The sequence below is a fragment of the Mirounga leonina genome, unplaced genomic scaffold (assembly GCF_011800145.1).
Source record: "Mirounga leonina isolate KUSES-001 unplaced genomic scaffold, KU_Mleo_1.0 Mir_169, whole genome shotgun sequence".
NCBI lineage: Eukaryota > Metazoa > Chordata > Mammalia > Carnivora > Phocidae > Mirounga > Mirounga leonina.
Window position 1 is genome coordinate 19376784 of NW_023270431.1, and position 26453 is coordinate 19403236.

The 26453-nt window shown below is 38.3% G+C and overlaps 2 protein-coding genes across 15 annotated transcripts in view; one reads left to right on the forward strand and one right to left on the reverse strand.

Annotated features, from left to right (window-relative positions):
- ST3GAL6 (ST3 beta-galactoside alpha-2,3-sialyltransferase 6) overlaps positions 1–3674 on the forward strand; it is a 59827-nt gene extending 56153 nt beyond the window's left edge. For all 12 annotated transcript variants that reach the window (XM_035015205.1, XM_035015206.1, XM_035015202.1 and 9 more), the window contains 2 exons: positions 1029–1181; positions 2561–3674. In XM_035015205.1, the coding sequence (XP_034871096.1) occupies positions 1029–1181; positions 2561–2647 (240 nt within the window). In that variant the 3' untranslated portion in view covers positions 2648–3674. The remainder of the gene's footprint in view (positions 1–1028; positions 1182–2560) is intronic.
- Positions 3675–6849: 3175 nt separating this feature from the next.
- The window catches only part of DCBLD2 (discoidin, CUB and LCCL domain containing 2), a 90616-nt gene continuing 71012 nt past the window's right edge, over positions 6850–26453 (reverse strand). For all 3 annotated transcript variants that reach the window (XM_035015198.1, XM_035015197.1, XM_035015199.1), the window contains 10 exons: positions 25393–25433; positions 24329–24544; positions 23225–23349; positions 18493–18643; positions 17643–17729; positions 17369–17494; positions 13872–13965; positions 11913–11962; positions 8468–8605; positions 6850–7831 (listed from right to left, as the gene is read on the reverse strand). In XM_035015198.1, coding sequence (XP_034871089.1) covers positions 7362–7831; positions 8468–8605; positions 11913–11962; positions 13872–13965; positions 17369–17494; positions 17643–17729; positions 18493–18643; positions 23225–23349; positions 24329–24544; positions 25393–25433 — 1498 coding nt within the window. In that variant the 3' untranslated portion in view covers positions 6850–7361. The remainder of the gene's footprint in view (positions 7832–8467; positions 8606–11912; positions 11963–13871; positions 13966–17368; positions 17495–17642; positions 17730–18492; positions 18644–23224; positions 23350–24328; positions 24545–25392; positions 25434–26453) is intronic.

The following is a 26453-nucleotide window of genomic DNA, read 5'->3' on the forward strand; positions in this document are numbered from 1 at the left end:
ATATTGTGTTATTTCCATGGAATCTGTAAGTCTTACCTTAATGAAAGGAAATCTCCTTAGATGGCTGTGTTAAAAAGTTTAAGATGTATTTTGTTTTTGTCTTTGGAGGCCATCCCGGTGAGAATTAAAACTGAATGAAGATCCTCCTGTCAATCATCTGTTACTCATTTTCAGGAGATATGTATATGTGAAAGGGATGCTTGGTTTCTTTCCTTTTTGGTTTTTAAATTGATAATGATCCAGTGGAGACTGTAGACATTACTCTGTATACATCTGGAATTTTTATTTTCTATAGAAGTCAGAATCTTACTATTTGCCACTGAAGTTAATTGATTAGTCTTTCCCTAGAGCTGGTTAAGTTATTAGGATGGTAAAAGAGATCTATTTTGGGTGCCTGGGTGGCTCAGTTGTTAAGCGTCTGCCTTCGGCTCAGGTCATGGTCCCAGGGTCCTGGGATCGAGTCCCACATCGGGCTCCCTGCTCCATGGAGAGCCTGCATCTCCCTCTCCTGCTCCCCCTGCTTGTGTTCCCTCTCTCGCTGTGTCCCTCTCTGTCAAATAAATAAAATTAAAAAAAAAAAAGAGAGATCTATTTTAAGGCTTATGTGAAGCCTCTTAACCATCCATTAGTGAATTAACCTGTCTTTACGTTTCGTGTACGGATTCAAAATTTGCAGGCTCTGCTGTTTGCACAGGAAGCCTGACTCAGCATGTTTTATAAAATGAGGCAGCAGCATCCTTTTTCCTGTGCCTCAGTGTTTCTTCGTTTGATATTTGTCTTCTGGGCTAATACGGCAGTTAAGTTTTATTTGAAAGATTTTTCTAAGATTTCAGTCACGTTTATATGCTTTTCAGAGTTAGGAAATTAACCGGGGCTTGGGCCTTAGACATGATGAGGTTTTAACTTAGGTATTTCTCACCTGATGACCTGTTCAGAAGTCCTGGTTTTATAAGATGAGGTCACCCAACTATGCTTTGGAAACCAGTATCTTGTTTGAGTTTTAAAAAAACTTTCATTTCCTTCCCCAGAAACCCAAACACCCAACAACAGGAATTATTGCCATCACGCTGGCCTTTCACATATGTCATGAAGTTCACCTTGCTGGTTTTAAATACAACTTTTCTGACCTCAAGAGTCCTTTGCACTATTATGGGAATGCCACCATGTCTTTGATGAATAAGGTAATATATACATACACACTTGGGTATAATCTCTGATCTTTACAGTTGCAAAGCCTCTATCTTCTTTTCTATCATTTTTACTGAAGGAACAGGTTTTGAGAGTTTGAGAGCTGCTTAACCCTACCCAAGAGTTACCAAAGACTGAAACTGGGACTCAAATCCAGGCAGTTCCAATTTGTGGGCCTCAGACCCTTGGGAATAGGACATAGTTATTATCAAGTAGCATTAAACCCCTCTAGACACCAAGCCTTATCTTAGATCATGTTTGCACTATTTAAATATGCATGTAGGCAACTTGCTGTTGATAACAATCTCAAACTCACTTAAAAGCATTGCCATGGAACAGGGACACTCATCCACGTAAGAGGATTGAGCACTGAAAACATGGTAAAGATGAAGGTAAATTTGGAGTTGGGAAGATGATATAACTTTGTGCTGTGCTTTTCAACAGATTTTTTAGTTAAGCAGAGGGGGAGGTCTGTAACGTTTTCACTCCATGAGGGAATATTCATGGTCAAAAAGGTTGCAAACGTTTATAGTAGATCATGCTTCTCTTGAATTAGAGATCAGTGGTGGTCGATAGGATCTTTAAGACTTAACTGAATGGGAAGGAGTTGTCTGAGGTTAGTGGCATATCACAAATGATAGGACTAAAATGTTATCTGTACATTTTTAATATGGAAATATGAATGATTTGCTGTAAAGTAGGGATATATCCTATGTAATCAGTCCCCTTAGGTCATCATCCCCAAACACTACCATAAGCCAAAGACGTGGTATTATTCAGGTCAGACCTTCATATATTACCTCATCTCCTACCCCTTGTGAGACAAACACTTGAGTAGTTCAAGTGTTAGGTGCTTGCGACAGACTTCAGGATCATTTCTCCTCAGCCCTAATCTTTTAGCACTTGTGGGATTTCTAGCCATCTAAATAACAGAACATTGAAACAATTTCCTGAGGAAAATTAGGATATCCATCAATAGAACAGAATTATTTTTAAAAAATCTATCTTAGCCATGCTTTACAATTGCTTCTTTAGGCTGATTTCTATTATGAATTTCAGGTGCTGTTTTTATTAAAGTGATCAACCCATTTGACTTAAAATTTTGGTCTCTAGTTTTATATCCTGATTTAGGAGATGGGGGGAATGATAAGAAGGGGTGCTCTTATGTGAGGATTTAAGGGGAAACAGCAGGCTAAATTTAGGGAACACTGGCAAAAGAATGAGCAAAGAAAAAGGTAACATAAGTTTAAAGTCTACCTGTATACTTGTGACTTGAGTTTTTTATTCAGAAGCTTTTTAGATACAGTGTATCCCATTGTTGCTGTTAATGTTTTGAGACTGGGATAGATGATTTTTTCCTTTTCTTCTCTAGAATGCGTATCACAATGTGACAGCGGAGCAGCTCTTTTTGAAGGACATTATAGAAAAAAACTTTGTAATCAACTTGACTGAAGATTGACTCTACAGACTCAGAAGACGACGCTAACAGTATTAGTTTTATTTTTATACGGCAATTTTTAGTTTATTTTTAAATATGTTGGATGCACTTGTCAAAAAATTGTGTATATTAAGTCTTTTACTGCCTGGTGATTCATAACCACCAGCTTAATTTTTGTGAATATATTTAATTTATAAAAACCAAGATATGCTTAGTTATCAGGGAAAGAAGTTTTGATTGCATTGTTTTTAAAACAAGCTAGTTTTCCGAAGTGTTTCTAAACATCTTTTTATAATTAGTTCATCTTAGACTTTTGAGAGGATGTGACTTCCTAATAAGGGGCTTTAGTTGACCACAAGTTTTGAGCACAACATTTGGCTACTGTAAATTGGTGGGGAATGGCCATGTGTTTGTGCCTTGATGTGGCAAACTGGAACCACTTTAGGCATGTAGCTAGATGATTGTTCCTTTTTGTTGTAGCTGAGGAAACAGATTTGAATCTTAAAGCAGCCCTGAACATAACAGTAGGTATGGTTATGGAAATCTAAGATCATACTGCTTTCATTAAGCTTTTTTTGTCTTGCAATTAAGTGAACCATGATTATAATGAGTAATCGGGTAGAAGGAAGGTGGTGTTTTTAAGGTGAAGGAAATAGGCTAAACATGAAATTCTGGACAAGTAAATAATCTAAGAATGCAATTACTAAAGCCTGGTGACTGCATTATTTTAAAGCTCATACAAAGTAGCTGAGCTAGGCAAGCTCAAGGAGACCATTCTTAAATTTTCTGCCTGGCTTAATATATTAAAATTTGAAAGTTTACTATTTGAATTAGGAAAAATGAAGATAAATCCTTGAGACTAAACAAGATGTTTTTTGGATTTAAATGGGAATTTCATGAACAATGTCAATTCTTCAAAGGGAAGGCTTACCTGGCTGCCTAGGGTGCATCAGAAAAGAGTCCTACTGGATGCAAACAAGTCAAAACCAACCTTTCGAACAAATGTGAGCTAGTGACCCTTCTCATTTAATACAGCCAAGGGCTATGGGGAGGGGAAAAAGGAAGAGAAGAGAATTACAAGAGGGATGGAATTAAAAGTTCTCAGAAGAGGTAAGAGTTGAAAGAATTGTTAATCTTTTGAACAATAATTATCATTGGGAGACACAGCTGGTGTTACCGGAAACCAACCTGCCTCTCTAAAGAGTATGTCAAACGCAGTATAAGGGGGGAGAAAACTCCGGGTTGATTTAAGCCAGATCTGGACATTAAATATGGACTGTGTTCTGTTAGCACGAGCATGCTTGCACAGTACCATGGTTTCACTGGATTCCTCTAATAACTCTGAGGTGGAAAAGATGGGTGTTCGCGTGACCTTTCCCTCCTACCACACAGTCAGAGTTTACCACACAAAATGCAGTCTGTGAACTAATTTAGGCTTCAAAAACAGATGGTCCGGGCTGGAGTAAAAGTAAAAAACCACTGGTAGCATTTTCAAATGTTACTGTAAGGTCTAGAATAATGGCAGTACAATTTCTGAGCGATGCTAAAACTGAGGAATCTGGCATTTTGTGTAGTATGAGAAAAGGCTACAAACTTCAACGTGGTTTCATATAAGCCAAAGGAAATTCTCAGCAAGATACATATGTACAATTTATTAAAAACACACGAACACATTAAGATCTCACTATTTATACAATCTAAATTCTAGCAACATATACAAATACTGAGTGACTACAGTACATGCCGAGGTAAGAAAAGTACATTCTGGGAGAATATCACTGACCCTCAAACCATTTTTATTTCCAATATGTATTTCAATGTTTTGTTTCCACCTTTCCCAGTGCCAAAAAAACAACAAACAAAAAAACTAGTCACAAATTGGAGTAAATAATTGGTGCCACAGTTGAACTAAAAAGTATTTTAATAACCATCCAACACTTACTAGATTTTGCAGTTTAGGGACTTCAAGTTCAGAACAGAAAAGCAGAGCTAAAAGGAAGTTTTTCTTAAAGGTAGAGCCCAACAGATTTCTCTTAAAAGGGTTTGAAAAGTTTTTGTCCCACAATCTTAGTTCTGTCCTCTGACCTGGTGCTTCCATAGCCCTTATGCTCTCCAGGTGTCAATGTGGGGCCAAGGCAAAGAAGTTCAAGCTTTCTCACCTTCCACAGAATTTTAGATGAGTGCATTTTCTACTGGGGCAGGGGAGGACAAGAGTGCACATGACACCATAGTTTCAACTGCTGTATAAATTCTCTACACAAACCATTTCATCAGCGGATAAACCCATTGTTCAATGCAAAGTGCAAATAGTGAAACTTGAATTTAAATAACTGGACTAGACCCTGCACATACAATAGGATCTATTTAGTGTTATAGCTTTTAATAAAATATAAATCAGTATTCACAATATCTTTAACTGTGCTGGTTCCTAAGATTATGTAACAGTGAAGTTGGTGTGACTTTATGAAAACCTGCAGGGGCCACACTTGCTGTACCACTGATTCGATTTTTATCATTGTGTTAACAGGAAAAAAAAATCCAATAAACCAGAGTGACTTAAGTCTTTAACATGTTTCAAGCAAAGAGTAAAAATTCAAGGGAATTTAGTAACGAAAAAAAAAAGTTACTTTCACATTTTCAGTTGATTGTCTCCACAGCTGCATCAGACATATAAATGTAGTTAAAACCCAAAACAAAACTCTAATATGAAAACAAATGAACTAAAAGTACAAAACCAGAATAACCCTTTGTATCAGGCTCAGCTCTTCATTTGGAAAGTAAAATATACAAAAGCAATAAAAACTATTTTGTAAAAATCACTTGTAGTTCAAGGACCGCACAGTGGCAAAAACATGCATCATTTGAGAAGAAAACATTTGCCTCTCAAAAAAAAGTTCCATGGGAAAATCAGGTGCACAAAATTAAATAAAAACAAGCATCTTTGGGAAAATGGGGTCATTTCTCTTAAAGCTTCTCAAACAGGCATGTGATTGGAGAAGTACGTTCACTGTGTACTGAGGATAAATAAAAAAATAAATTGGTTTACTCTCTTCCCACCTGAAAGGGGATGACTGCATTAATAAATGTGCTTTACACATTCATGTCTTAATAAAGTTCAACATCTGTGCTTTTTGTTTCAAATGTTTGGAAACAATATATTTTTTCAATGAATAAAATTATGCCTCAAAGTTTGTCTGGAAAAGCAAAAGCAAATGAAGGTAACACCAACAAAAATAATACTATATGGCAGAGAGGCTGCAGAAATAATTGTTTTTGAAGCAATACTTTAAAATACTGATATACCTGGAAGCAAGCAAAATGAACACTGTCTTTTCTCACATCTAGCAAATTCTGGAAACAATCAAGAAATGGCTAGAACCTGATGGGAGAGTATATGTTTTAAACACAGGGCCAGCTTCTCATCTTGCCAAAGATTTTTAAAGATTCTTACACTATGGGCTAATAAATTAAATGAATTTTTATTTCACCCATCTAAAACTAGTTCTGGGCAAATGGTGACAAAGAAGTTGCCTGGACGTATCAAAAACAGACGTCAATATTCACCTGCTAGGATGCTAGAACATCTGTTCCACAGGCATGCAGTAAAGGACTGTCACAACTCCTACGACACAGAGCGGGCACCCTCACACAGAGTTGAAGAATTCATGCTGGCTTCTACTTCTTTCAGTATTTTACTGTGGATAATTAGAAATACTTTTTGACCAAAAATAACTTCAGATTCAGAGAAACATCTCTATATATTAAATCAAAGAGGGCAAATCCGTTTTTTGTTTTCTTGTGTTTTTTTTTTTTTTAGAGTAATTTATATGACTTCTGAGGAATGATTCTAAGCCTTTCGCTGTGGTAAACATAAGGACTCCTGTCTACAGTGTTCACTCAGATGCCCTCCAACTCGCCTAGGACCAATCCCATTGCAAATAAATTTGGGGGCAGGGAGAGAATCTCTGTTAGAGCTTTTTACAATTAAAGGATTCATTAGGCTGATGAAGCAAGCATCACTCACTAAAAAAAATTCAAAACAGTTTATAAACACAAGAACGGGGCTGGTCCCAGACAGAACAAGCAGGGATGAAACCAGGTCACGTACCATGAAGTGTGAAAGCTCTTCAGAGTGTCAAAAAGCGAAAAATCAATGACCCCACCCTTCGCAAGTCAGTTTCCCACTATAGACCTTCCTAAGGAAAGATAGGTAAGTGTACGACTACAACCAAAACGATGATTCTATCACTAATTTTTGAAAAAAATCCATAAGGAATATAGGAATGGAAGAGAAAGAACTCATGATAGTACCCACCTTTCACAAAGAGCAACATTTCAAGCCATCAGACATTTCAAGAACAGTACCACGCGTTATTGCCAGTCAGGCGTACAGAGCCACCTCGAGTTCATCAATGTACCTGCAGCATCGGTAATAAATACTCAGTGATTTTTAATTTCTTTGAAGTGCATAGTAGGGAGCTTTTTCTGTATTAAAAAATCGTGTTTTACAGTAGTAACAAACAGGATGTTTGAAATTTAACAGGCAAGCCGTCACTGCCACAGGAATGCTCTTAAAGCAAGATGGCAAGATTAGCAGTTCCCTGTACCTCGGTCCTCACATCTTCCCCGACCACAGCTGTGACAGGCAGGTAATACATTCTCTACATTACTACCACTAACACACAAGAAAGGCCATGTGCTTTACAACCATGCTTTGTAACAAGCAGCATCCCCTTCAAAGAGTTTCTTGAAAACCATCACATTCACCATCCCCCCTGGCCCCTGACGCCTCCTGTGTGCTGTGTGGCACCTGGTACACCAGTTCGCCTGGGGCACTGGCACCTGGTTTCCCACCCTTTGGGGTGTCATACTGGGCGCGGGCGGACGAGCAGCTGTCGGTCCTGGAGAGAAGAGTGTTGTAGGCTCCCACCACAGGGGGAGGCTGGTTCCCTGTAGCTTTGAAAGTGGACGTTGAGGGAAGACCAACTGAGGCTGGGGGGTGCCCGGACATATCCATGATGATTGGGGTTGCATATTCGGGCCCGGTAATCGGCAGTGGTTCAGCATAAGCATGGTAGACTTCCTGGACCGGGGAGTTGTAAGGATCTAGGTCAGCATAACTTGCTTCTTTCCCTTCTTCTGGTTTAAAGGTGGATCTCTGATGAAGGGTGCCAACAATTCCTCCCACAAGTGGTTGTGCATACTCTGTGGATATCACAGAACCAACGACAGAAAGGTCACCTCATTCACACAGGGATCAGCCGTAGCCCGACACCCAAAACACACCCTTCTTTACAGCACTTTTGTTCCTATCAATACAGACCTATGGATTTCTCTACCTGAACCAACTTAAAAAAATTAAACATGTTATCTTGTATCTCCTAAGAAGTTAATATGCCATAGAGCCTCATTCATGAAATTTTACAAAGAATGTATATGCTCTTCAGGTTATAAATAGTGTATCACTGGGGAAAAAAAAACCCATTCCATTATTAGAATATTCTCAAATAGGACAGTGTTTAAAATAAATATGTACTAGATTAATAGGATAAATACTGTAAGGCTCGCTACGGCTTTCCTACTCTTCACACTCAAATAAAACTCCAGGTAAACAGATAAAAATGCCCAGAGCTTTTTGAAATGTTCTCCAAAAAAGAGGAGTATGCATCTAAGGTGCAGAAATGACTCTCTCAAGGTCATCCTTTTAAAAAGCAGTTCTACCTCAAGAAAACCGTTCATCTCTTACATATGAAAAAGAGAAAAGACACCATAAATCCCAAATTTCCAGCCTAGTGTGGCAGTTTCTTCCTCCACTCTGTGGCGAAGGCCGCACGCGGTTACCTGCAGAGTCCGTCTGCAGCACTGTGGTGACTTCTCTTGGACTCAAGTGATTAACTTCACTGCTGCTGTAGCGAACGGGGGTTTCCTCGTGTTCCACTGATTTGGCAGGGAGAAACTGCTTCATTCCTTTCCACCAACCTTCATGGTGATTGTAAGCAAGAAAGAAAGACCATTAAATAAAACCCTAGGCCTGAAATGATGACATTGTTTACGGGAGAAATCCTGTTGCATTTAAGCCATTTACGTAACACACTAGTACAAACTAGCCTCTATGTTCAATCTCTCTCTCTTTTATTTTTTGTAGTAAAATACACATTACATAAAATTTACCATCTTAAGCATTTTTAAGTGTAGGTCAGGTGGCTTAAAAGTCGTGCACACTGCTGTGCAACTATCACTACCACCTATCTCCGTAACTTTTCGTCTTGTAAAACTAAAACTCCATCCCCATGAAACAGTGACTCCCCATTCTTCATTCCCCTCACCAATGGCAACCACCATCTTACTGTCTTCACGGTCTTTATGATTTTGACTACTCTAAGTACTTCATCTAAGTGGAATCATACAGTATTTGTCTTTTTGTGACTGGCTTATTTTGCCTAGCATAATGTCCTCAAGGTTCATCCATCTTGTAGCATATTACGGAAAATCTTTCCTTTTTAAGGCTCAATGATATTCCATTGCACTTATACAACACATTTTGCTTTTCCATTCCTCAGCTGATGGTCACTTGGGTGGCTTCCACATTTTAACTGTTGTGAATAACTTTGCAATGAAAACTGACGTACAAATAGCTCTTTGAGATCCTGCTTTTAATTCTGTTGGGTGGAACTGCTGGATCATATGGTCATTATTTTTCATTTATCAGGAACAGCCATAGTGTTTTCCGCAGCACCGAACCATTTTACAGTCCCACCAACAGTACACAAACATTCTAATTTCTCCACATCCTCATCAACTCTTACTGTTCTGTTTTTTTGATAGGAGACACCGCATGGGTGTGAGGTGTTATCTCACAGTTTTCATTTCCCTAAAGATTAGCGATATTGAGCATCTTTTCCTGTGCTTATTGGCCATTTGTATATATTCTTTGGAGAAAAGTCTACTCAAGTCCTTTGTCCATTTGTGAATTGTTTTTTTGCTGTGTTTTAGAAGTTCTCTAAATATTCTGGGTATGAATCCTTTAGCAGATACATGATTTGCAAATGCTTTCTCCCATTCTGTGGGTTGCCTTTTTACTTTCCGGATAGTGTATTCTGACACACAAAATTTTTAAATTTCCATGAAGTCTATTTTATTTCTTCTTTTGTTAATTGTGCATTTGCTGTCATAGCTAAGAAGCCATTGCCAAGTCCAATGTCATCAAGTTTTTGTCCTGTGTTTTTTTCCTACAAGTTTTATTGTTTAAGATACTACATTTTGGTCTTTCATCCACTTTTGAGTTTATTTTTACAAATGGGTGTTAAGTAGGAGTCCTACTTCATTCTTCTACGTGTGGATATCCAATGTTCCTAGCACCATTTGTTGAAAAGACTGTCATTTCCCCAATGGTCTTGGCACCCTTGCCAAAAATCATTTGTCCATATTTAGGAGCATTTATTTCTGGGCTCTCCATTCCACTGGTGTGTATTTATGCCAATACCACACTGCTTTGATTAACTTTGCAGTAAATTCTGAAATCAGGATGTGTGAAATCTTCTAGTTTTATTCTTCTTTTCCAAGACTATCTTGGCTATTTGGAGTCCCTTAAAATTCTATATGAATTTTAGAATGGATTTTTCTGTTTGTACAAAAAATGTCACAGGAGTTTTGATAGGGATTGATATTGAATCTGTAGATTACTTTGGGTAGTACTGGCATGTTAATAGTATTAAGTTTTCAATCCACGAACACAGGGTATGTTTTCATTTATGTCTTTTTAAAATTTCTTTAGCAATGTTTCTAGTTTGCATTGTACAAGTCTTTTACCTCCTTGGTTAAATGAACTAAGTATTTTATTCTTTTTGATGCAAATGTAAGTGAAACTTTTTATAATTTCCTTTTCAGATTGTTCAGCTTGTGTACAGAAATGCAACTGATATTAATACTTAGGAGTTCACTGAACCAAGGAGGTAAAAGGTGTGTTGACTTTGTATCCTGATAGTTGGCTCAGTTATTGGTGCTAACAGCTTTTTTTTTTTTTTGGTGGAATCTTTAAGGCTTAATTCTCCTTTAAATGTTTGGTAGGATTTTTCTGAGAGATTTTTGATTATTGACTCAATCTCTTTAGTAGTTATATACAAGTCAATTCAGATTTTCTATTCTTTGTGATTTAGTCTTGGTAGGTTTTATATTTCTGGTAATTTGTCAATTTCACCTAGTTCATTCAATTTTTTGGCATACGATTGTTCATAATACTCTCATAATCCTTTTCATTTCTGTAGAATCAGCAGTGATGCCTGCACTTTCTTTTCTGATTTTAGTAGTTTCAATCTTTTTTCTTATTCCATCTAAAAGTTTGTCAATTTTATCGATCTTTTTGAAGAACTAACATTTGATTTCACCGATCTCCTCTATTTTCCCATTCTCCATTTTGTTTCTCTCTCTTATCTTTATTATTTCTTTCCTTCTGGTTGCTTTGGGTTTAGTTTGTTCTTGTTCTAATTCCTTAAGTTGTTCAAGCTCATTTTTTTTTCTTTGATGGGATATCTAGTGCAATGCAGAACATGGTAGAAATTTCTATCAAAAGCATATACAGAAGCAAATCACTCCTATAAAAGTGCAGGCAAATACAGTTTGTTTCCTGTAGGATGGCTTTTGATAAGTTTTTCTGAAAAAATACTTCCCAAGATCTACCTTGGGGTGTTAGCAGCACAGAATCTGCCCCCACCACTGCTTTTTTTCTACGTTAGTCACAGCGGTGAACTCTTCTGCCTTTTAACTGTTCCAGTAGCGAGACCGGAAAGTAGGAGACCTGCAGGGGGCCTCTGGTGTCACCTGCTGCCCTCTGCCCCACAGAGTAGAGTTCAGAAGACGACAACTCATCACGGCAGAGACGGCCGACCTCCCGATTCTCAAACTGCTAGGCTCTACTTGGGAAGCACCCACAGCACAGTGACACACACGCACTGTGTTATCAGGCCCACAGTGCTTACATAGTCCACAAAGAAAGCTGGTCTCCTCAAGAAAAACAGATACGTGCACAAATGGCACAAACCGCACAGGTTTCCCAGGAGAAAGGAACAGAGGGCGCATTATGAGAAATCCTTACTTTTCATTGCATTACTTATTGGCTACAAGAGATTTTATAGAAGAGTAAAAATGATCAGAAGGTTAGAGGAAGATCATTTTTCTCCCAAGTGCTGGGGAGTTTATGTGGGCCTGAAAACAGCTCTCCTCTTTCACTGCTGCCACCTGGAGGGGTGGCAGTTCCCCTGATGGGAGGGGGTGCAAAGTCCTGGCTTACCTGCCCGGTCCCAGTAAGGTAAGTCGTAGGTGCCTTCGGTTTTCTTCTTTCTGGAAAAATAGAGAAAAAACATGTTAGCAAACAGAGTGAATTCATGAGTAAGACAGCTCTGGAAGTGCAGGATAAACACTCAAGTTAATAGTTAGTCAGGAGTACACATTTCCATTTGTTGACCTACCCGGCAGGGTCCTCTGTTTCATTTGCCTTTCAAAGTCGCCACTGCTGAAACTCATAAATTTTGAACTCTCAATAAATTTTACACAACCATCTCCTGAGATAGTTATTCTGTTACCCAAGGTACTTCCTGCTTAAGGGATAAAGGAGTAAGAAAGGTTAAGACTGTAGATAAAAAGAATCTCATCAAAGACCCACAGGTGATGTGTGAGTTCTTATGGGAAAGTTATTATTAGGTTTGTTTCAGTTTCAAATACAAACTATGCAAAATCCATTGATTTCCATCTTTGTCCTGAGAATCTGAACATCCATAGGGTCCTTTAAGCACCAGCCAAAACGGATCTCAGGACTTGCCTCCGCCTCCCCATCCTCGCCCTCTGGGCTTTGACCGTAGCGGATGAGACTTGACTGCCTGACTGACCACTCCGCTCTGCTGCGGGTGGACCGGGTGACCTCAGACAAGTCATGTATGCGCTGTCTCTTCTTCCTCTGTAAAACAGTAGCTGCTTTGTAGGTTGTTTTGAGGATTAAAAGAATTGAACCATGTGAAGAACTTACACTAATGCCTAAAATCGGCTTTCATTCTGTATAAAAACGAGCTGTTGCTGCTGTCCTCACTGTTCCTATTGCTTCTACCCAGCTCCCCGAGAGCACCCTGGACTTTCCCTGCCCTCTGAGTAACTTGCTGGGTCTCTGTCCAGACGGCCTTCCTACAGCCATGAATCCAGGATCCAGCTGCTACTTCAGTTTCCTCTGGCGGCATGCAGTGTATGGCGGTACCATCGCTGCCCGTCTTCTGCACTGTATCCTCTCCCAGCCTGTGAACTCTGGGGCTCACACTGGACTCCCAGCACACGCTCGGTACTCAGCACAAGGCAGGAGCTCAAATAGCTGAGGGAACGAATGAAGTCACTCTCTCGTCCACCAAACCTGTCCCTCCTGCTTTGTCATCTCCACCCAGGACATCTCTCCTGGTCTAAGTGCACAAGCCAGAAACTTCCGATCATCTGGGACCCCTCCTCCTTCCTTAGCAGACACACAGTTGCGCCTCATCTCATAATCTCACCCGTCTGCCTCACCCCCCTCAGGGAGACCCCCACCTACCAAATGAAACCTGAATCCCTCTGTCCCCGAAGCCCTCCTGGACCCAGGCCCAGGCTGCGCCTGCACAGTTCTTCCTCAGCGCTCTCCCGTGCCCCGCCCGCGCGTGAGCACTCACTGCCCTGCCTGCACTCCACGTCTCTGTGCCTTCGCTCAAGCAGAGTCTGGGCTGTTCTCTACCTTCCTCCATCCAGGCAAATCCAAGGTTCTCGTTAAGGAGAAACAAACTTGAGGATTACTCTTTCCTGCAGAAAAGGTTTCAGATAACTCTCATGGTTCTCACATCTGCGCTCCCCGGCACTTCAAAAAGAACTCCTCCAGCCATATTACAGTTCCGTGTCTTGTCAATCAACCCTGCCAAACACCTGGGAGATAGGAGTTGTGTCTCGTTCTTTCAGGAAATATTACTAAGCAACTATTATGTGTCAGACTGTCGTTCTTATTAACGTGTATATTCCAGCACGTAAAGCAGATTTTGATACAATAAAGGCACTCAGTGACTATGCTATTGAACATACTCATTTTTTATGGAAAGGACAAACCAATGTATTTTGACTTTAATAACTACCTTAACTCTCCCCTTCTCAAACGGTGAATGGTAGTTCACCTTGTATATCTAGTTGTTATTTCACACTTGGAAACACCCCTTCTAGGACCAAGCAGGTGAGCTGGTTAGGGACTCACCTGTTTCTCCAATGCCAAGCACACACTACTACGAGGATGAGGGTGGTGAGCACCATGACGAGCACCGGGACTAGGACTGCAGCCAAGGCTACATCTGAAAACATACCAAAGGCACAGTCATGAAGATAAAGCGGGAAGGTTACCCACATCATCCTTCAAAGCTTTTCTATCTCAAAAACTGCCACACACACTGTTCATGAAACGAGAATGGGCGTGTGTGAGTAGTGGCAGAAGCTTTCACAGATAACGTGGAAGTGTCACACTACTTGCTTCAGCTTTGTATACACTTAAAACTTTTCATAGTAGCTTTTCAAATCACCAAGACAAACTGAAAGATCAATGAAAAGCTTGGAGAATATATTTCTGAATATCTGATAAAGGGTTACTATCATCTATATATGACAGAATTTACACGTCAAAACCAATCAACAGAAAAATCAGCAGAGATGAATGAGCGATACAATTAAAAAACGTGAGTATTCAACATGTTAGCTTCACTAGTAATCACAGAAACAGAAGTTAAAACAAGAATAAGATGCTATTTCTGCTCATCGAATTGGCAAGTATTTAAAAGAATAATTGTTAGAAAGAATATCAAGAAACAGTTATTTTTATGGGACTTTAAATGGATACTTTCTGTATCATTTTGGGGCAATATGTATAAAAATTGATTACTTGGCAATTCCATGTCTAGAATTTATTCTTAGAAAAAAATTAAGATAGCATTCAAAGATGCATTTTTAAAGTGGCTTCTGTATCTTCAAGAGTGAAAAACTGGAAATAATCCAAATGCCCAAAAACGAAAGGGAATAATACATCATAATATCTTTCTCATAGTAAAATGTTATCCAGCAATTGGAAATGTGTCTATTAGGGGGATGGGGGAAATATTTATAGATATGGGAAGATAACAACACAGTGTTAAGTGTGAAAAAGCCAATTGTATCAACAGGGCAGAAAAGGACAATGCTTGAGCCTGCAGGGATTAGGAGATCATTCAATCCTCTTATCTCCCTCCACAGATAAGGAAGCCCAGGCCCAGATACAGCAAATGGTCTGCCTAAGGTCGCTGGAGACACCAGCTTCTTCCCTAATTTGCACCCCCCACCCCCCATCCTGGCAATGAGGACAGCCACAGCCACTGCTGATCCCTGCTGGGGGCTAAGCGCCAGACACTGTGGGGCCTCACCCACAGCGTCTTAGGTACCCTTATGGTTGTATCCAAGAGAGAAAGAGGCTGCTGATGCGGGAGAGGGAGAGGATAATCAATAACCTGAGGCCTCTGAGAAGGTGGATGGATGGCAACAAGGGCACAGGTGGATCAGCCTTGGACAGTACAAGGAACTTCCTCCTTCCACGCAGTGGACAGAGGGTGCAGGTGAGTTTACAGGCCCCACAAACAGGGAGTTTCCTTCTACTTGCTTTTACTTTCTTTGAAAAGTTGAAGTGGTAACTGAGAGTGAGTAAAGAATCTCTGAGTCAAGGGTTTGAAACACATGGAGAAGTGACTGCTGAGAAGAGACCGAAGAGCTAACCGGAGAAAGAGAAAGACCCCTGGCTGGTGCTGAGGGCCCCATCTGGAGAGGATTCAGGAAGCTACAGTGGCACAAATCTGACCACGATATGATTTTCTCTAGCATCGCTCTCAGCCTGGATGTAAAAATGGAAAAGGAGAAGTGCATAAAACAGAGATCATGACTCAGGGCTAGAAAGCACTAAGAAGTCAGAAGGGTAAATGTGCTTTATCCCTAAAATTTGTGAAACCGGAGAGAGAATAATCAGGTTCAGGTAGATACAGTTCGATTTAATCAGAGGTTTCAAAAAATCTGCTTAGGTTCAAAAAAGAATAAAAAGTCTATATACCACCATCCCAGAGAAAAGGAGACAAGAGGTCTTTAACTGAAAAGACCTGTACATTCTTTGTTACTCTTCTGAAGCTTACAGGAATGCTAGCTCTGGAAGAAAACACTTTAAGGACAGTTTTAGTCTTGAGATTTTAAGATTCTATAATCGGACTTTAAGATGAGCAATACTTTCAAATGACTGTTCTTCCATCCAGACATGTGGTCTGGGATTCTGCCCAAACAGACGTCTTCTGTAAAATGATAAGTTCTGTGGGACACTGAGATCTCTTGTCTCTAGGAAGTCTTCTCTTTAGCTTTTCCAGCAGCATGAGAAAGTGGTCTGTTTAGAAAATACCTTAGAAGATGGGAAAAAAAGTGATATGTGGAAAGTTGGAGAGAGTTACCTGAATCAGGCAAATTTTCAGAAAATGAGAATGAATAAAGTTCTGGGTGGCACAAGTTACTTGGAATGAACTGCTTTCTCTTCTTGGCACTTTCCTGGAAATGCTTTATCTGCCAACACTGAAATTAATTCCTCTATGACACTGATGGTTTCTTCCAAATTCAACTGGAATTTTGTTTTTCAACAACTAGTAAAATCAAAGTATTATGTTTCATATGTGTTAATACCTTATTTATCGGTAATAAAATTTGAAAGTAAATTCTACTACATTTATATTTATAATATGAAAAAATTGTGATCGTAAACATTTTCAAAATAGAGACTGAAGTTTTTTAATGAATATATTAACTCACAGTATTTTTTAAAAAGTGTCAGTTTCCACCCAAATTGGTTTTTTCCCCCTTCTTCCCTTTTTGCCACCAAATTCCCTATCCAACAAATTAATATGTAACCAGAGGGGGTTAAAAAAAGGGGGGGAAAAAAAAGTTTGTTTCCTGGTATGGTTTTAGTTATTTCTAGAAATAGAGACTCCTTGTGTTTAGCTGTGGTGGGGAAAAAAAGATCACAAGAGGAGACCCAGAATACAGCAGCCATCTCTAAATATTTAAAGAACAATTCTACAATGACGCCAGAGAAGAGAAATCAGAGCAATGTAATCAGTTTCTTTTCCAAGGAGAATAATAAAAGTTTTTTTTTTTTTTTAAAGATTTATTTATTTATTTATTTGAAAGAGAGAGAGAGAGGAGAGAGAGAGAGAGCACATGAGAGGGGGGAGGGTCAGAGGGAGAAGCAGACTCCCTGCTGAGCAGGGAGCCCGATGAGCGGGACTCGATACGAGGACTCCAGGATCATGACCTGAGCCAAAGGCAGTCACTTAACCAACTGAGCCACCCAGGCACCCAAGTTTTTTCTGTTCTTAAGAAATACAGTTAAGAGGGGGTGCCTGGGTGGCTCAGACGGTTAAGCTTCTGCCTTCAGCTCAGGTCATGATCCCAGCGTCCTGGGATCGAGCCCTGCATCGGCCTCCCTGCTCAGCTGGAAGCCTGCTTCTCCCTCTCCCACTCCCCCTCCTTGTGTTCCCTCTTTCTATGTCAAATAAATTAAAAAAAAACCCTCAAAAAAAAAAAAAGAAATACAGTTAAGAGGAAAAGAAACTGAGGGTTTAAAAGCTGGAAATGCTCCTGAAAATTAAGTTATAAACAATATAAAATGCTACTATGTAACAGGTGTTAATTTCTGGATTTGCATACCTTTGGTGACACTTGGAGTCACGGTAGTATTTTTGATATCAGGAGTGGCTGTTGTTTGCTCCGTCTGTGCAGGAAACTCATTGTTACTGCGAGGTTGTAGTGGTTGAGTAAATTTTGGGGCTCGACCTTGGAAAAAGTTTTAGTAACTCTTTATTCTTTTATCTACATCAATTTGATTAAAACAAAGTTATTTTATGATGCTTTTAATACATTTATGTAAAATTATACCACAAATCCAGGGAATACCAAATTCTCACACTTAAAGGAGGCATACCTTTGGCTATTTTTGGAGGGGCTGTAGTGTTTTTGAGGTCATTGCTGTTCCGAGGAGGTGGAGGTTGAGTAAGTTTTGGTGGACGACCTTGAAAAATGGTTTAGAAAAGTTTATACATTTTGCTTATAAGAGTCATAGCTAAAAACAGTAATTTAAATATCTTCAACATATCCTAGAGGATTTATTTCTGCCCAGTAATTTTAAATCTTGGACAGCAATATGCCAGAAGGATAAATATACTATGCATTAAACATACAAACTTACTGGGATTTCTCACTTTTTATGAAATTAAATTGTTTTAAAATAATTTTCGTAGAACACGGAGGAGGTGGATGACATTAAACTCTAAAGCTACAGAAGTATCATCACAGCTTGACATACTACTCATTCAATCATTTAATAACTGTGGAGGGCCCACTATGTGGGGGCATTGTGGAAGGTTCTGGAGATAAAACAGTAAATAAAGTATTAAAATATTCTAGAATACTGAGGGAAGTTACTTCTACTTTTAATTTTTTCAAAGGAAAAGGCACTTAGACTAGGGTTACTGTTATAATCATCGGTGTTAATGGTACAATATTATGCTTCATGGGACCTGATTAAAAATTAAGATTGAGACTAGATCTGAAAAGCAATCTCATCTCATTATCTCATTGACGATGCTCTCTTCTTCCACTTGTAACCTTGGAAAACACTCTGGTAACTGGCTTTTTAATAGGATAACTATTTCTTTTAAAAATCCTCTTTAAGAAGATATTGTAGTTAAAAGCCGAACACTCATATTATCACTACTTATTTTCTCTGAGAATAGCAAAGCCATTTTAAATTAAATTACATACTGTTGCTTTACCTTTAGGAATAAACTGACATCCAAGCAGTTCCATTTTCATGGCAATTTTCTGCTGCCATTGCGTAGGATTCACTCTAATAAAACGTGCAATAATTGGTGGCAAAAAGTTATTACGCACATCCTGGTGATAATCTTTGTTTCCTTGAAATATCTTTAAAAAACAAAAAATTGGTACTTTATGTCAACAGAGGTCAGGGCTAAACTGTTCCACTGAAACATATTTTTGGTTTTTGCTTTGGGCCTTAAATGAGATCTGTAAAGTATGACCGTAAGAATTAATTTCTCAGAAAATAAATTAATCATAATTTGGACTATTAAGCAGCTGCACATTCTTCATCAAAAACTAAGAGTACTGAATACAAAAATGATTTTAAAATGATTGAAACATACCAAAAATGCTAATTTGGCAATTTGAGAAGAATGTTTCAGCTGCAGTGAGACAGTGTAATTCTTGTAGTAAATGAGTAATTCTAGTCCTGCGGCACTACCAGCTATTTAAAAATATTAATTTTCAAAGTAAAGCATAATTGAACATACAAGGTCTTAGAGGAAATGCTTTACTGTGTACTTCTCATACTTTTTCTCTCAGAAAAGAGACAGAAAATGAACATACACTAAGGAATGCATAACAGCAATATACCTCCACCTACTGGAGAAACTACATAAAGACAGTTCCTGTATTATCCATTTTCATTCTCTGCTGCTATCTAAACTACACACGTGATTCTGAAACACTGTTGCCTGCCTAATTTTAATGATCCTAAGTAAACAGCAACGGATGCATTATATATATGTATTATACGAATACGATTTCAAGTGACTATTTCATCCCCTCAACCATTTCAAGCAAATAATGATAGTATGTAACACTGCAAGAGCTTATTTACAAAAGCATTTTCATATAAGTAACTCAGCTGTTCTCCATGACAACCCCATGAAGTAGGCAGAACCCAGAAAAGTGCAGCTCCAGAATGTAAACGGACTGCATAACCAGTCAATGACCGAGCAGTGACTTGAGTCCGAGTCTCCTGACTGAACTCTAGGGCTCCATTAAGCGAAAAGTCCTCCTTGTTCCTTTAGGCCAAATCACCGGCTAGTTTCTAAAGGCTACTAATAAATAGATACCTGCCTAAAATCAAAGTGGTTTGTATTTTATCAGTTAATGTGAGAGCAAGTAAATGTTTAACTCTTCCATTAAGTCATGTCCAAATGTAGCTATTTTCTTTTGGCTGATTCACAAAGCATTAGATTGTAAACTTCTAAGACATGTTAATAGCCTTCATTTTCTACAAGGTTTGTTTTGAAGTTATAATAATTTCCAAACTAGTAAACTCCCATTATTTCCTCAGCTATTACTCTGAAATAAAATGAAGGCAAATATTTGCAGTCTATTACATTAGTGTTACAGGAACAATAATCACTTTAGGACATGAAAACTATCCCTGAGGTCTTATTCCACACCACAGTTTCATTTTTATAAAAAAACCTTAAAGGAAAAGGATTTTATATAAACTAAGTAAAAAAGATCTGCTATAATCTATGAGCATTTATTATAAGCCCCTGTGTGTAGCAAGGTCGCAAGAAGTCATGAGGATAAAGATGGAAATGGAAGTCCAAGTTCCCACTCTCAAGGAACTTAAATTTTACAGGATATTACCGCACACAGATATGGCACGCTATTAAAAAGCAATATATTATGAAGCAAGTTGTATATTCATTCCTATCTTCTGAAAACAAACCCAAAAGCTGTCTCAGTCTATGTGCTTATGCATGTGTGCATGCTTAGAAAGGGTGTGAAAATGAATACACCAATTACTCTTGAGTTGGAGGCAGATGAGGGAGCAGATGGGCTAATGTGAGGCAAGAGACTGGTATTCTGTATAATTCAGTGTAAGGACTTCCACTTCTATCCAGGACAGACTAACAGGGACTAAGTTTACTCTTTGCCTTAAACATCTGAAAATCAGATATATGAAACAAGGGTTTTTCAACACTGGACAATAGGCAGCATAGGGCTTTAATCCCCGAGAGAAGAGAAACACATGAGGTGAGCCTTTCTATTTTCCCAATATTGTCCGGAGAGAGCCTTGGTGGTCTCACCAAAATGAGGACACTGAGCTCAGAGATGGAGAGGCCAAGATAGCTAGAATTTGTAAGATAGAGTACAGGAGAGAAGACAGCTGCACAGAGAAAGAAAAAGAGACTTCTCGGATCTGTAGGGGGGTTTCCCCTTAAATCTTCAGTTGCATGTAAAGAAACCATCTGTGGATGGGAAAAGAACTGCTGGAAAGGAGCCAGCAGAACAATTCTCAGAGCTAGGTAGGGTTGGGAACAGTTCACATTACCGACAGATATCGTGGAGAAAACTCATAATACATGAGACTTTGGGTTGAGTACTCGGAACAGTACTAACAGTAGAAAAAAAATAGTACTAAAAGCGGCTCAGGTCCTGCCTAAGAAAGCTAAAATGCAGACCTCAAAAAGATCAAACAATTCCAATTATTCCAGGTAACCCATGTCCCAGAATAAAGCTCAAAATCAGATAAATAATAATAGAAAACCTAGCACCAAACAATGTAAAAGTTCATAATGTTTGGCAACCAATAAAAAATTACCAGGTATGTAAAATATGACCCATATTATCCATCAACATGAAAAGACCCACATGTCACACATAAGTAGACAGAATCAGCAGATAAGGGCATCAAAAGAGGTACTATATATTCCATATGTTTTAGGGGCAGAAAAAAGCGTAAACATGCTCAGTAGAAACTTGGAAAAAATTTTAAAAGCCCCAAACTGAAAATCTAGAAGTAAAAGTACAACACTGAAGATAAAAGTACACTGGATAGGATTAATAGATTAGATGTTACAGAACAGATTAGTGAACTTGAAGGCAAAACAATAAAATTTTCCAAACTAGAACATAGAGAGAGATTTAAAAAAAAAAAAAAAATGAACAGGGCATCAGTAAACTGCGAGACATCTTTTAAGAGTCATAATATTCATGTAATTAGAATTAGGGAGGCAACAAATTTGAGAAAACATGGCCTACAATTTTCCAAATTTGAAGCAAATTATAACCAACAGATCCAAGAAGCTCAAAGAAACCCAAGCAGAAGAAACATGAAGACAACTACACAAAAGCACATCATAATCAAATTGCTTAAAACAGATGATAAAAAGAAAATCTTAACAACAGCTAAGGAATAAAAAGACACATTACATACTGAAGAACAAAGGTATGAAAGATAGAATTCTCACTGGAAAAATGCAAACCAGAAAACAGTGGAACAGCAGATTTAAAGTGTGGAGGGAAAAACATCAACCTAGAATTCTATACCTTATGAAATTATCTTTCAAAAAATGCAGCAAAAGAGAGTCTTTTTCAGAAACATAATTCAATGGTGCTAGATGTTTTTATAATATAAGCATGAATAATTCTTATAATTTTAAAAAATTAACTATATTCCACAAGTATAATAAATATTCTATAAATAAGTATGGATGTGTCCAGAGTAAAAAGCAGCCAAGTTTGGGGTTATTAAGCAGAAGGAAGATAGGTATAAAGACAATACTGTTATTTACTTCAATGGGTAGAGCCTCACCACAGATGAAGGTCATGTGATATCAGGCAGAAGAGAGGGAAGAAGGCCTTGAATAACAACGGAAGAGTTTAGATCCATATGACAGATTATAAGGAGCCCCTGGAGTTTTCTGAATAGAGAGATAAGAAAAGTGGTAATTGAAGATATATTAGCAAATCGTATATATGATAGAGAACAGATAGTATCATATAATTGAAACAAAACTCAGGGAAGTTTCATTAAAAAAATTTGTGCTTATAATTTCAATTCTAGATAAGAAGAAATCTACCTTCCTCGAGGACAAGGACTCCCCCAGTTACAAGGTCTTGCGGTGGATCATGGGCCAGGAGCCTGGGTGAAAGTGGTATCTAGAGGACAGCCACTTCTCCCTACTCCCCACCCCTTATCATCTGCTCTGGAGCATCCCTGCATTATCACTGTCTCCTAACCAAAACAACAATTTGATAATTAACACAAAAGTTAAGGAAATTCTTCAGGTAGGAAAAAACAGAAGTTTTCTAAGACAAAATTTGGTAAGGTGATCTTGAAATGACCTTTCAAGTCTATATCCAACACTATAATGCACTTTTGCCTTTAGCTTTTGTCTTTTGTCCCCATTGTCTACATAGAAAAGAAATCTGGGAACAAATTAGGCTCTCCATCATTCTGTGGATTAACAAGAAAAACTTAAGACAAGAAATTACAAGTTCCTTTCTAGAATTTTTTTTTTAGTAAGTTATCACCACTTACTGAAAATTAGTCATTCATTCATTCATTCATTCATTCATTCATTCATGTAGACTCTACACTCAACGTGGGGTTTGAACTCATGACCCTGATCATTACTCATGATCAAGAGTCCCATGCTATACCGGCTGAGCCAGCAAGGTACCCCTCCTTTTTAGAATATTTTAATAAAGTACCTAAACAATTGAGTTAAAAATGTTAACAATCACCAAAAGGGACCTAGAACCACTGAGAATTTCCTAACTATAGTTAGAAGAGTAAGGCTAATAACCAACACAGCCTAAAATAACCAGAAGAGCACAAAGACCAAATGATAGCTAACTTGAACATCACACAGGAGAGCTTCTGTGATTCTTGGCAAAGGCCCATTTTTTAAAATACCCTGGCAATCATTTTACCTTATCCTGCTCCACACCAGGTTCTCTGTAGACAGTCCATCTCTGTCCATCATCACTGTATAGAATTTTGTAAGCTGACACATAGTAATTGTGTTCCACCATGGTGGAGCCAGTGGTTACAATGCCTGGGGAATGGAAAGTTGCCTTCATTAGTGCACATGGTCTGATCCCTAAAGTCTGTTCAGCATTGAAGCACAAACACCTAAAGTACACTGTTAAAACATTTTTGCCAAAAGCATGTTACCATCTCTAAGTGCAAGGTTTCATTATAACAGCAACTAAATCCTTGGTTTTGTTCCCTTGTAAAGATGCAAGAATTAGGGCGCCTGGATGGCTCAGTCAGTTAAGCGTCTGCCTTCGGCTCAGGTCATGATCCTGGAGTCCCGGGATCGAGTCCCGCATCGAGCTCCCTGCTCAGCGGGGAGCCTGCTTCTCTCTCTCTCTCCCCCCCCACCCCGTCCCTTCCCACTGTTCATTCTCTCTCTCAAAAAATAAAATCTTTAAAAAAAAAAAAAAGTGCCAAAAATTATGGGTGCACATAAGGAAAGGACTATTCTATTTTGACAGCTTGTGTTCATATCACTGTAAAATATATCTCACCTACCAAGTAACAATGACTCCCTGGGAATGAATGGATTAAAACAATTATTTTTTCCAGTACCATATCAAAATAAATCTTTAACAAAATTACCTAACCCAATTCTAATAAATTATTCTGACCATTTGATAAACTGCTCCAAATAAATTTGTATTCAGCACATGAAGAATATTATTTATAGCACTTAAAATGAACTCCTTGAATATAAATTTCTTTTAATGACTCTAAGAGATGGTTATTTCAAATGTCAAGATCACTTAATTGAAACACTACCTTTAAAGAATCTTATTACAATGAAAAAGAAAAGCTAATAAAAATCAAATACCAACTTCTTTCCTCGGCCACGTTTTATAAAACCTTCAGGAATATTTAACACCAGTAAAGAGAACTTAAAACCATACAATTAAATCTGCGGTGACCTAATTTTCTATGAAAATCTTAGATGTCATCAGGTTTCCAAACAAAATCAGAACTATAAATCATTCTAGAAAATTATGTCTCTTAACCTGTTATCTTCTTTTCTTTATTCAGATCTATTTGTAACCACTGATACTCATCAGTGGCAAAAGCAGCCCAAGGAGGCCCAGGTCTCTTCAGCCTGGCCTTTTCGGGTTTCCAGCTGTTCTCTTGGCCTGTGTGGTCAGTCCACTCCAGCACAGATGATGCTGTTATCTGAGGATCAGCAATCACGCCAGATTCCATCCCCAGTGTTCCATAACAACCTGAAAGAAAAAAGACAGTAATTTGGTTTCCAGATAAAAATTCACAATCTGTATTATTTGCTCAATGGAAACTTTCTATTGTACATGCAATTAACATACACTATGCTAGTAATATACTGTAATAGAGGAATTTCAAAAGTAGGCAAATGTTTCTTGGGTCCATGTCTTTGTGTCTCATCAGGCAATGTACATACATATTTATTCACAAGCAATAACCATCAATTTAATGGCAATACATTATCCTCTCCCTGGGACACTATCTCCAGACCAGTGAATGACTCACTCCCTATTGCCATTAGGTGTTTGCTCAGATGTCACATTCTCCACGAGGCCCTACCGTGACCCCACTTAAAACTCCAGACCAGTCCCTCCTGCATTGCCTATCCTCTTTCCTTATTTTTCTACACCTTCTATAATATTATAAAGAGTATATCATATGTAGTAATTTATTTATCCACTGTTTACTGTCAATTTCTCAATACCAGTATTTAAGCTCCAAGAAAGGAGGATTTTGTTTCTTTTTGCTCACTTTTGTTTCACTAGCACCAGGACTGTGCCTGACAAATCAAAGGCACTCAATAAGTATTATCTGTTGAATTAATTACTCCTTCAGACGTATTAAAAAATCAACTTTCCTAAGTAACTTTCCTTGCTTACATGAGCATTTCCCTATTAATATAAAACCTCCAATTTATTCCATCCATTATATTATCATGACATATAGGAAGGTGCAAAAACAAAACAAAACAAAACAAAACAAAACAGCAATTGGCATATTGCATGATAGTTTATAAAATATTAACTATTACACAAATTATAATAAGTTATAAAGTCCATGAGAGGCTTACCACTTGTCTTAAATGTAAAAAGACTTGTAGATAAGTGTCCCCTGAAAGACAGAAAAGTTGTTCTTGGTGACACTCATATATTGACTTCCCCGTATTTGTCTTAGTAAAACTTTTTCTTCTGTTTTTGTTTTACTGTATAAAGAACTAAGGATATTCTATGGCCACATATTTGACAACTGATGCTGTTCTTAGCCAAAAAAAGTCTCATTTCAAAGCAGAACAACTTCTGAAATCAGCAGAAACAATTTTCTACAAGTATCTAGTGCCTGTTTCATACATGAAATGTGCAAGTATGCCCACGTAACCTTTAATATGTACTTATTTATCTTTCATTCCTCAAACTCGTCTGCATCATTTGCTTTTGTTGCAAGTACACTGTAATTCCCAGAGAATGAGGCTTAAGTTTCCTGGGGGTAAAGGGAAAAAAAGCTGGCTACAAACAGGAGAGACTGCATCTGTTATAGGATATAAACATCTAAGAACAAGTTTCAGTGTTACAATGCAACACGCATCTGGATTTCAAAGTAACAGGCAAGTAAATGCAGTTGGGGAGAATGGAGCCATGGGACACATGACCAGTTTACCAAGGACTCTAAAGAACCTGGGGGGATAAAATCATCAGTGTCTGCTCCTGCTTTAGCACAAAACATTCAAAGCATTATTACAAGTGGATGCAACCTGTCCTTCTTTTTTTCTTAAAGTATGAAAGAAAGAACTGACAAAAAAAATTATTTCTAAAGGCAGAAGAGGGGAAAGGAATGATAAGGTCTGCATAAAATCATCTAGAAGAAACCAAGAGAAGGAAAGGTTGCTAACTCTATACCAGGGATGGGCAAATGATAGCTCGCTCATGGATGGCCTGTTTTGCATGGCCAGTGAGCGCAGAATGGTTTCTACACATTTAAAGAGTCTTATATAAACCAAGAAAGAATAAGTGACAGGGACGGGTGGCCCGTAAAGCCTAATATATTTGCTAGCTGGTCCTTTACAGGAAAAGTTCGGTGACTCCTGTTTTATCACAGTCATGGATATGGATCATGCTCTCATCTTCTGAATGAAAA